General features: G+C 36.5%; 1 protein-coding gene across 1 annotated transcript in view; it reads right to left on the reverse strand.

The window, feature by feature from the left end:
- LOC150100621 (ribosome assembly protein METTL17, mitochondrial) overlaps window positions 1–12,765 on the reverse strand; it is a 256,639-nt gene that overhangs the window by 179,208 nt on the left and 64,666 nt on the right. Inside the window, exon 5 of the mRNA XM_090401843.1 lies at window positions 11,246–11,327. Within this exon, the coding sequence (XP_090257969.1) occupies window positions 11,246–11,327 (82 nt within the window). The remainder of the gene's footprint in view (window positions 1–11,245; window positions 11,328–12,765) is intronic.

The raw sequence follows: 12,765 nt of genomic DNA on the forward strand, positions 1-12,765 counted from the left end.
ACACATTTCACTGTAAATTGTGTAAAAAAAAAAAAAAAAACTCTTAAAAAAGTGAACTTAAAAAATCATCATCATTAAATAATTCCTGATATGTATCACCATGACAACATTACAGAATAAGTTTACACTATTACTTAATTACCTACCCAACAATCAACAATTTTTTTCCAAATCAGTCTGTAACTTTTCAGGACTCCAATATTCTCAGTCTTCTAGAGCAATTGTGACTGCATCCACCCACCACCATCTTGGTCTTTATCCTGCCATCAAGTACCTGTGTTTGAACCTTTCCTTTCTGTTTAAGTGACACACACTATCTTAGATTAGCTCTTCTCAAGTATTCATGCGTACATTGTCAAATTCAAAATCACTGTATTCATAATACAATATCAGTTTTCTAGGGCAATTTTGATTACATCAACCTGCCAAGATCTTGGTCTTCCTTTGGGTCGTCCTGACATCAAGCACCTGTTTTACTAATCTTTCCATTCTGTTTAAGTGACCATACCATTAGAGATTAGCTCCAATGGTATGGAGCTAATCTATCAATTTGAAATGTACAGATCATCAGTGAAATGACAATTCCAAAAGGCAGGTAAACAATAAATTTTAAAGATATGAGCTGTGTTTAGTTAGAGAATTCTGACAACTTTACTAGATTTATTTAAGATGATTTATTTATATCACCTGCATTATTAAAGTAACAGATAAGTTCAATATCTCCATTTTTATATGTTTTTGATATTTTTGGTACTATTTTCTTTCAGAATATGAACCAGATGATCAAGTGTAAAAGATAGTATCTTTTACACTTGATTTTATATCAAACTACCAGGGCCGTAGCCAGATTAGATCGTGCCCTGAGGCAAACAATTAAATATCACCCCTGATGAATTATAAGACAAAAATATAAGAAAATCTCCAATTGCTATTTTATTTTTATTACAAGAGAGGGGTGCGCAGCAGCTAGGTTCTCATTCCTGCACCCTGTTAGTACCCATTAGGGGAAGCTAAAGCTGCTATCAACCAAACGCAAGTGATCGAACTAAAATGCTCCCAAATTTCTGCCCTAAAGGATCCTACCTGGGGCCAAGCCTAAAAATAATATCATTTAATATTGAAGGGTTCTCCAGTGTCAAGCAAGATCTCATTGCAAATATTTGCAGAGATATGACTGCAATGTGTTCTGCCTGCAAGAAACTCACAGAGGAGAAGGTGCTGCAAGACCTTATATCCATGGCATGAAACTCATCAAAGAAATACCCCACAATAAATACAGCAGTGCAATATTTATGAAAGAGAACTTGATCCCATCATCCATCGACTCAACGAACAACAGAAACATTGAGATTATTATGATCACATTTATTTTTATTTTTTTATTTTTATTTTTTTTAAATAACGAAACCTGTGGTGCATTCATAATTAGAAGAAACACACGTATAAACCACAGTGAAATTATTTAATTGTAAATATTTCATCCTAAGTATCTTAGGACAAGATACTTAGGATGACTTTACATAGATCTATATTTAAACATGAACGTTTATACAAAGAAAGTTCTGAAGCCCTACTACACAGACCAAACCTAAACCACAACGACGTTCTTACTATTCCTAAAGAATGGGAAATTGTCATACAAAACTGTGTTAAATAATTAACGTTTTTTTTTTTTTTTTTTTTTTGTACTACTTTAGCACGTTATGCACGTTTTCTTGAGATTCTATTGTAATCATGTGCCCTAACTGTATGTTATTCCTAATTTTTGTTTAAATACTGTACTGATGATGTCCTAAGATACTTAGGATGAAATATTTACAATTAAATAATTTTCACTGTGGTTTATACGTGTGTTTCTTCTAACATTTAAAAATATCTCAATAACCTCAGTCTATAAACCACCAGAAGAAGCTTTCTCCTTCCCTGACATCCTCCTCAATAATAATGCATACATGACTAATGTTGTATTAGGTGACTTTAACAGCCATAGTGTTAACTGGGGTACACAAAGTCCAATGAAGATGGAGAACTTGTTGAAAAATGGGCTGAAAAACCTTTCTCTAAACCTGATACATAATCCAAAACTCTCTGCATCTTTCAACAGTGGCAGATGGAAGCAAGGCTATAACTCTGACCTGTCTGTTAGCTCAAAAATATCCAACATCTGTGTTAAAAAGGTTTTAAATCCAATTCCACATACTCAACATAGACCTATAATGCTTCAATTCAACCCAGCAATTATGCCTAACGCCGTCCCTTACAGACAATGATTTAATTTCCAAAAAGCTAATTGGAAGGGTTTCATGGAAGATCTTGACCGTTCCATAGAAGAAGTCCCTCCAAACCCTCAAGAGTACCCAGAATTCATAAAAATACTGAGGAAAATCTCCACCAAACACATCCCCCGAGGATGTCGCACAAATTACATTCCAGGCCTTTCCAGTGACATACAAGCCCAGTATGCTGATTACTTACAACTTTACACACCAACCCCCTTCTAAGAAGCGACTATCCAAGCAGGAGAAAAATTATGCTCCAAGATGGCAGAGCAGAGGAAAGGCGTTCCTCATGGAAAAAAGAAATAGAAGCCCTTGATATGACCCATAATAGCAGAAAGGCATGGAACTTTATCAACAGAATTAGGAAGGATTTCACTAAGCCATATGAGCATCCGCAGGTAACAGCTAATCAAATTGCTCACCAGCTGCTGCTGAATGGAAAATTCACTAAAAAACACACACAAAAAAAGATACTTAGAACCCCAAGTGAGAAACAAAATGATTAACTCAGATTTCACCATCACTGAACTCAACGCTGCCATAAACCTATTAAAACCTAGAAAATCTGCAGGCCTTGATGATGTCTGTAATGAACAGATTAAACATTTTGGAACCAGGACTAAAGAGTGGTTATTAAACCTATACAACACTTGCCTCAGAACCCTAAGGATACCAACTATCTGGAGGCATGCCAAAGTGGTGGCCTTTCTGAAACCAGGGAAGCCCCCAACCGAAGCAAAAAATTATACAGACCTATATTGCTACTCAGCAACCTCTTTAAACCATGAACGATTAATTTTGAATAGGCTACAACCCCTAATCGAACTCCATCTTATTGCTGAGCAGGCTGGCTTTAGACCAGGCAAATCCTGCACATCGCAAATTCTCAACCTCACTCAATATATAGAAAATGGTTATGAGCAAAAACTAGCCACAGGAGTAGTCTTTGTAGACCTAACTGTGGCATATGATACCGTAAACCATCTCACACTCAGAAATAAAATATACAGAATAACTAGAGACTATCGCCTTGTCCTCCTGATCCAATCACTCTTGGAAAACAGACGCTTTTACGTGGACCTTGGAGGTAGGAAGAGCCGCTGGCACCACCAAAAAAATGGCCTCCCCCAGGGAAGCGTGTTATCACCATTACTTTTCAACATCTACGTCAATGATCTTCCCATCTTTTCAGGAACTAGAAATTTTATCTATGCTGATGATCTTACCATAGCTACTCAGTCAAAAAATTTCAAGTCCATTGAAACTACTCTATCACTTGCCTTAAATAGTCTAACACATACTATATACCAGCAATCAACTAAAACCAAACCCCTTGAAAACCCAGACTGGCCTTTTCCACCTTAACAATAAGAAAGCCAACAGGAAGCCACAGATTTCTTGGGAAGGCTCTAATATAGAACATTCCTGGAAATTAATCTACCTCAGTGTGACTCTCGATCTCACCCTCTCATATAAAACCCACATAGAAAAAACAAAGGCAAAAGTGAATGCAAGAAATAACATACTAAGAAAGCTCAATTCCTCCAAATGGGGTGTAGACCCTAGCACACTGAGATCTCCTGCCTTGGCCCTTTGCTATTCTTCTGCTGAATATGCCTGCCCAGTATGGTCCAGATCCTGCCATGCTGAAAAACTTGACCCAGCATTGAATGAAAGCTGCCGCTTAATTACAGGATGCCTGAAACCAACACCATTAAAAGACCTGTATACTTTGGCTGGTATTGCACCCACTTCAATTTGAAGATCTGCATTCTCAGTTGATGAAAGAAGCAGACAAATGAATGATGAACGCCACCCACTGTTCGGCCAGACCTCAGTGCCCCAAAGACTAAGATCCTGACATAGCTTCCTGACAACTGTTGAACTACCTAAAAACCTCCCAGAGACAAGACTTCAACAATGGCTTGCACTATATCCTGAAAATAATACTGGTATTCCAACAGCCGAACATCTTCCACGTGGTGCCCCCTTGGACTGGAATACTTGGAAAAGCCTAAACAGACTCTGGACGACAGGACACTGCAAACAAAACCTCATCAAATGGGGATACCTCACTGGCTCAGACAATTGTGAGTGTGGGACAACCCAGTTCATGGAACACCTTCTCTCTTGTCCCTTTCTTCCATTGCCTTGTGCAAAAGAGGACCTTATATCCTGCACAGAAAGAGCAGTTAATTGTGCAAGATACTGGAGGAACATCTGACATGTTTATTGTATATAAGTTATGTATAGTTTCCTTTTTTTCATATTTAATTATTATTCCCTGTATAATTCACCTACCAAATCTAAGCTAATCTCATTGTAATGTATCCTAATTTGTTGTAAATCATGTTGTACCACTTACTTACTACTGTACTACTTGTGTTTGGATACGAAATAAAAATTACAAGAGAAACATTAATGCAAAACGATTACATCATAATATTAATTAAATGTTTGCTCTATGGGGATATCGCACAACAAAACTGCTTATAAACTCTTCTAAATTTAAATTACAAGCTATGTTCACCTCTATTGATAGAGTTGCTAGGCCAACCAATCTTTCTTGGGTAATTGCTGCTAGCAAATAATTTTTAATCAGTTTAAGCTTGGAAAAACTTCTTTCTGCACTTGCTACAGCAACAGAAATTGTTAGCATAGCGACAGCGCCTACCACAATATGGCTGAAAAAGCACCCTTATTAAGCTGTGCCATGAGGCAGCCTGCCTCTATGCTATACCCTGTTGACGATACTGCAAACTACCCTCCTGTGTGTCCTTCATATATAACTGCAGATGTACAACTTAAATACAAACTGTGTACTGCTCTATATAATGTTCCATTTACCCCATATAATTATATGTAGCATTTTAAAAAGCCTTTGTCTTGAACCTTGCTCAGTCTTTCAAATTTACAAAGCTTAAATACACATCCCTGTTATGTCCATAATTTCTCAACGATATATTTGTTAAGTTAAAATCTGATTCTGATAATCCCTATTTAGCCTGAATCCAGCTTGTTCTTTCCAAAGTTGCTCTTCCACAATTCAGTTTCACTTTTTCTCATCCAGAAGCATATTTTTAGTAATATCCCTCTTTATTTCAACACACATAAATACCTAATTATAGTCCATTAAAAACACTTGTAACAAGTGAGATTTTGTAGCTGATGGCTACAAAATCTCACTTGCAACTATATGTACATTTCTGTTACCTTGTGTGTTTCTATATCTCCTCAAACTGTGATGACCACATTCTCTCAACTTGTCCCCATATGCACAATTCCATAGGCCAGTTATCATCTTGGTAGTGTGCCACTGAATCATTTCAAATGTCTTCTCGGAACTCAGGTGACCATGTTATCGAAGCCTTGCAAAAGTGCGAGAATAACTTCCTTTTTCTGACATATAAGTGTTCTCTTCAACAGTGCAGTTATCAAATGCAAGCATTTAACCACCTTAGTAAAGTGGTCCTAAACTTCAATACACTGTCGACTATAAATAATGGTTAGTGTAAGGTACTTATAAGGACGGTATTTGTGAGAAATGCTGGGATTGCGAGTTCATGTCTCACTTGGGAGAGTCAGTATTTTCATTGATGAGTAATTTTTTTAGGAAGAATGATTTTAATGAATGTCGATAGTAGAGAGGTAACTGAATCAGACAAAAGAGTAGAATTACCACATGAACAGTTTACAAAAGTATATTATCCAAGTGGAGATATTGCAGTAACAAGAAAAGCGGAGGCTTATATAGAAACTGAGGTAAATAAAATGGAGGCGCAATAACATATTAGAGAACCTTGATGTGAATACAGTTATGGGATTAGTTGGTATACCAGCTCGAGTTGTACAAGAAGATACAAGGGAATTGGCAGTGCCTTTGACCATGTTGTTTAATCTAAGTCTTGGCTCTAGGTTCGTCTCAAGAGAGTGGAAAGAGAAGAAAACAGTTTCACTGCATAAAAGAGACTCCAAGACATCATTCATTCATATATTCACTGGACATCCACAGATGCCGTATGGTCACTCCACATCCATCTATCCATCTCATTGACGGTTTATCCCTCCCTCTTTTTCCAGGAACTTTACCTTTGATTACTGTTCTGAGAAGTCCTCCTTCCATCCTTTCAATGTGTCCAAAATATTTTAACTTTCTTCTGTCAATATCCTTGAGGAGCCTTAAAGTTCTACTGATCTTTTCTAACACCCATTCATTTGTATGCCTTTCAGTATATTATCTCAAAAGCAGATATCCATTTCTTATCTGACTTATTTAGGTTCCAAGTCTCAGATCCATAAGTTGCTGTTGGAAAAACAACTGCATTCAAAATCCTTAACTTTGTTCCCATGGAGATAGATCCATCCTTCCAGATTTTAGACAAGTCTCTGACTGTTGTTTTAGCCATTCCTAATCTTCTTCTGACATCTTCTGAGCAGAAATTCTTCACATTAAGGTACACTTGTTTCTCAATAGCTTTTCTGTTTATATTTCCTTTGAGAACCATAATCTTTGTCTTTCTAGGATTGAGTTGAAGTCCTCTGTTATTACTGATCTTGTTAACTTTATCAAGAATTTGTCCTAGTTCTTCCTTGTCATTTCAGAGGAGTATTGTATCATCAGCATACCTCAGATTACTGATCAATCTACCATCTATCCTAATTCCTGTCTTGAGCTTATCCAATGCTTCACGCACGATGTCCTCCATATATATATATACTAAACAAGTGAGGAGAAAGTAAACATCCTTGCCTAACTCCTTTTCTCACCTGAAGTCAATCAGTCAATTCAACACCTGTTCTTACATCGGCTTCTTCCTCCTTGTAAAATTGCTATCAACCTGATAGTGGGTTGAGGAAACCCCATTCATTACTTCCCACAGTTTCACATGCTAAACACAGTCAAAAGCTTTAGTGTAGTCTAAGAAACACATTACCAGATGGAGTCTGAATTCTTTATACTTTTCAATGATCTGTCTGATGCAAAGGATCTGATCTCTGGTGGCATCTCTGCCTCAATCCTATTTAGCATGATCTTCATAAAATTTTGCTTGCATGAGATATTAAACTAATAGTTCTATAGTTCTTGCAAGCCTTCATATCTCCCTTCTTAAAGTCATATGAAAACTGGCTTCTTCCAGTCTCTAGGCCATGATCCTGTCTCCCATATTCTTGTAATCGATCTATGAAACACTCTTATCCCCCCCCCCCCAATCCCCTGTGACCTTAATTAACTCTGCTTGGATTCCAACTGCACTTGGGACCTTATTGCTGTTAAACTGCTTTTTCAACTTCATACCTAAGTGGAAGAGGCTCCAAATCAGAATTTTCCTGGTGAGAGGACTCCTCCAAATTTTTTTTATCCACTCTATTGTACAGTTCTAGCAGTATTCTTTCCATCTGTTTTTGATTTCGAATTCTTCTGTTAGTAATGCTCCATTCCTGTCTTTGATGACATTCAATTTGGGCTTAAACTTGTGTTTTAGGCTCCAAGACTGATGGAGTAAATTACTGACCAATTAGCACATCAAGATATTAAAAAAGTTGGCCAAGAATAAAATACAGGAATGCAGAGACAGAAATGGGATACTGTATGGTGTACAACATGATTTTGCAAAGGCTAGGTTATGCCTAAGCAACTTGTTCACATTTTATAATACGGTGACGGGCAAAGTTAGATAAAGGTAATGGGGTTTACTGTAATATTGCTGGATTTGCAGTCTTTTGACAGGATACCATATAGAATTCTAATTAATAAATTACAGCACATGGGATGGATATAAAGTTGGTGAAATATTTTCAACTCTTCTCATACCTTCTGTAGGACATATCTATTGACTGTATATATCAAAAAATGAACATTATGCCATGATGAATGCAGATCATCCCTACTAACCTATAAGACAGGAACAATGGAGAAATCTTTAATTATGTCTCATAAAAAAAAGTTCATTGGTGTGAACTGAGAGATATATTTGGTGTGGGGGGGGGGGCTATAGGATTTGCTGTGTAGATATAACTTTCACAGTAAGTTCTATTATATAGCTGTCTTTTCATTTAGGAAACAAATGATGAGGATGGAGCAACATCACATTAAAAAAACAGTGTTACCTGAAATCAAATATGTCACATTCTGAGATACTAAACACTGCCAACATGAAAGGATGAATAATTACAAAAAGCCTTATATTTAAAATATTTACAATATTTATTTTAAAAGATTTAAATATTTTAAATATTTTATACTACAACTGAAACAACAAAATCTGAAGCCACTGTAGTCTATTAATTCATGTGTTTTTCTAGTTCATTGGTATGAACTAGTTTGTCTGTTTTGAGGGATGAAAAAACCCTGCCACCTTCCACATAAGAATGGCTAACTTGCATTCAATTGAAAAGTTCTTATAAAAGTTTTTTACATTCTAGATGGGTTTCCAACCCAAGTCTTTCCAAAGGACAATATTCATGGAAACTACTGTTTCCATGAATATTGTCCTTTGGAAAGACTTTTACCATAACTCAGGAGTTATGGTAAAAGTACTAGAAAAATTGGTCAAAAAGAGAATTCAAGAATGGATGAGTAAGAATATGATACTCTATGCAGGGCAACATGTCTTTGTGAAGGATTAGTCATTGATGACTTTTTTATAATAAAGTGATAGCTGAGTTGGATAAAGCAAATGCCTACACGATGATTTGCAAAGGCATTTGACAGAATACCACATGGAACTCTGTTACACAAATCAGAGAAATGGGGATGGTGCATTCATATGAATAAGGGGATGGCTGCTGGACAGATACCAAAATGTGGTATATGGAGGAGCAGAATCCAGGAGAAAGCAGGTGAGGTGACTAGTGGTGTGCTGCAAGGTTTTGTGCTAGGACCACTACTGTTTATTTTGTACATAAATAATACTGGAAATAATCTGAAAGGAAATATTCAGTTGTTTGCTAATAATGCAAAATTAGGTGGAGTAATAGTTAATCGAGCCTCTGTAGCTCAGTTGGTATAGATGAAGCCCTTTGGTCGGAAAGACCTAGGTTCGATTCCTGTTCATGATGTGACTATAAATGGAACCTTTATCTGGTCGCTTTTAACTAAAGGTGAGTTAGCCAGTTTCACATAGAGATAGAGGGTTTTTCACCCAGAAACTTAAGTTTTTCGTCCCTCAGAGAAGGCAAACTGGTTCCGTGAACACACACGGATTTACAGCCATTAATACTTATGGACCAGCCATATGCTTGATTCGTTAGCTATATGCCGGTACACACAGATAAAATACACACAGTACAAAAAGTACACACAGATAAAATAGAGAGGACTGAGGATAGCAATGGTGAACTGCTCTGTAAAAAAAAGAATATCACCAGAACACTTTGTGGCAAGAAAATACTTGCCTACAAAGTTACCATGGGTCAGACTTGACTGAATGGTTAAATCAATCAAAATAGTTAAGATGATGTGAAGAGCTTGCAGGATGATTTAAATAGGCTGTCGGTATGGACAAAAGATAATGGGTGTCAGTTTAATGTGAAAAGAGTCAAGGTATGTATTTTGGGATAAACTGATTACAAGCTGTGTACCACACTGATGGAACAGTACTCCGGGAATATATGAAGCTAGGGATTTATGGATGGTGGAAGACAGAGAACTGAAGTTTAGAAGGCATTAAGGTAGCTCATAGAATTACTTAGTTATTGAAGTACACACTAACAAGTAGAGATAAGAAAGCTGTTATTCCTCTTTATAAGGCCTCGATACATCTCCATTTAGGTTTACTGTGCTCAGGTCTGGTCTCTTGAGTTTCTTGGGGGGGGGGGGGGGAGGATTCAGAGGTGAATGATGAAGATGGTGAGTGGCCTGTGGAACGTTTTTTCCTATGAGAATAATTTAAGGATTACAAAAGTTCGTTGATAGATGAAAAAGAGAGGATATGACAGAAACGTTTTAGTTACTTAAAGAATTTTACAGGATTGATGCAGTGATGTTTCAGAACTTGGCAGGAGAATGCAGAACAAGAGGTCATTCCTGGAAGTTGAGTAAAGGTGTAGTTAGTTGGGGATGTGAAGACTAGATTTTTGCTTGGAGAGTGGTGAATGGAATAGGTTGCTAGTATCAGCTGTGAGTGTCTTGTCTGCTAATGGGTTTAAGGAGAGGTATGATAGATTGTGTGGACAGTTTGGGTCTCCCACGATGAGTCTTCAGACCCCATGTAGCTGCCTGTATAATAATAATAATAATGTCCAATTATCCAAGACCTAGTGACATCCAGATAAATCATGCCCTACTATATATATATATATATACATACTATAACCGAGACTAGAATAACAATTAAATTTATTCAAAATGCAACATGTTTCATCGGATTATCTGACTTCTTCAGGCATGGGGACAAAGAAAGCAAATAAACACTATAAGAAACACTGTATCACTATAAAAACGACTATTATAAAATTCAGTTAACTTTGAACTGTAACTACAGTCCGTGTTGAAGTTCTATTGTTAGGCAGCTGCGTGCGTCTGATTTCACGAGTGTGCCAATATCGGATAGCAGAGCTGAAAGAGTCCAGTAGATTATAGCTACGGTTATTATTTATGTGATGAGGGTCCATAACAATTTCCTTAGACTCGACTATGTGGCGCTCATAATAAAATTGAATTTACAATTTAATTATGGGGGGGGATCCATTAGATTTGATTTTCTAAGCCATTCGCAATCATTATATAAATTAAGTTTTTGTAGTATTGTCTTCCGATATGCTATCAACTAATAAAAATTCAATACAAGGAATTATAATGTGCCAAAATAAGTTATAAATCAGTGCAACTTCCATCAGTTTGCAGTGAATCTTTTAGTAGCCTTATATCCCTCCTATATATACCACTGATACACTTATATAATGATAAAAAATAAAGACCTTGGTTAAAAACAAGAAATTACAAATTTAAAAGATTCTTTTTTTACCTCTGAAAAAATTCTCATTATTGCTGCAAATTCAGGAGCTAATCTTCCTAGCATATACAACATTCCAGTATTATAATCATACCTATTAAATAAAAAATTATACTTTTAAAATTCATTAAAATATCTATTTAAGAGATTTTGTAACAGCTTAATTCAAAACAATTTATCAATATTTTTGATGAATAAATGTATTATGTTCTTGGGAATACTGATGTTAAATTACTTATAACTACAGAATTCAATAATGTATGACTATTGAATGAACTAGTCTTTCTCTTGGATTCATGTTTATGTGAAATTCATGTAATGGAAAATCTGTTAAAAGAGGGGGGGAAAAAAAAAGAGAAAACGTCTGAACCACTCTTCATTCTTTTCTTTTATCCCAAAAACATGGAATGACTATGTAGCTGATAAAAAATGCATCTTATATATGACTAGTCATGGGTGGCACACACAAAAATACCTCACTTGTCATCATCAGTGTGGCAGACAAAGTCAGTGACTATAAGAATGCCCCAAACCTTCCATCACAAAAAAAAAAAAAAAAAAAAAAAAAACCTGAAATATTTCAAGTTTCTCCTTTTAAATTTCCAAACCTTAATCTTTGAAACAGCAGCATATATTCGGTACCCACAGAGAGATCATGTGATTGTGACTACCTTTAAGAAATTAATATATCTGGTTTTTTAAATTAAGGGGATACTAAATCCCACATTATTTCAAAACCGAATAAGAAACTCAAACATCGGAATCAAAGAGTTTCATGCCGAAATTTAAATAATGTTACATCGCCAAAGTGAAGCCTATTGGCACTTTATGTTTAAGTAATTTAATGGGTGCACCTTTTTGACAACTCATAAACAAAGTATACAAGTTCTTTTCGCTATACCCTTAGTATTAACATGGGGACAGCCATGGGTTCACCACTTTCCTCACCCTTGGCCAATTTCTTTATGGAGACATTTGAAGAGAAAGCCTTAAACTCCGCCCCACAAAAACCCACTATTTGGCTTCGTTATGTGGATGATGTGTTTGCTATTTGGCCACATGGCTCAGATACACTCCACTCCTTCCTAACACACTTAAACAACCAACATCCCAGAGTCCAGTTCACCTTAGAAAAAGAGGAAAACAACACCCTCCCCTTCCTAGACACTATAATCACCTGCCAGCTTGATGGATCTTTGGTTTTCTCTGTTTACAGAAAACCCACCCACACTGGCAGATACATTCACCAGCAATCCCACCACCCCCCCTCACAACAATATGGGGTGATAAAAACACTATATAACAGGGCAAAATTAATCTGCTCAGATGACAAGGCCCTGACTATGGAACTAAACCACATCCTCAACACTTTCTTAGCCAATGGCTACAACCCCAAAAAATACTAAAACCTGTAAACCACAACCCCCCTCCACAATAAAGACTACACCAAGTCTATCACTATCCCCTACATCCAGGGCACCTCTGAAAAAATAACTAATATCCTCAAAAAATATGACCTTTACTTCCTGTTA

Source organism: Typopeltis vanoorti, chromosome 12, assembly GCF_054136105.1.
Source record: "Typopeltis vanoorti isolate ZY-2024b chromosome 12, IOZ_Tvanoo_1.0, whole genome shotgun sequence".
NCBI classification, from domain to species: domain Eukaryota; kingdom Metazoa; phylum Arthropoda; class Arachnida; order Uropygi; family Thelyphonidae; genus Typopeltis; species Typopeltis vanoorti.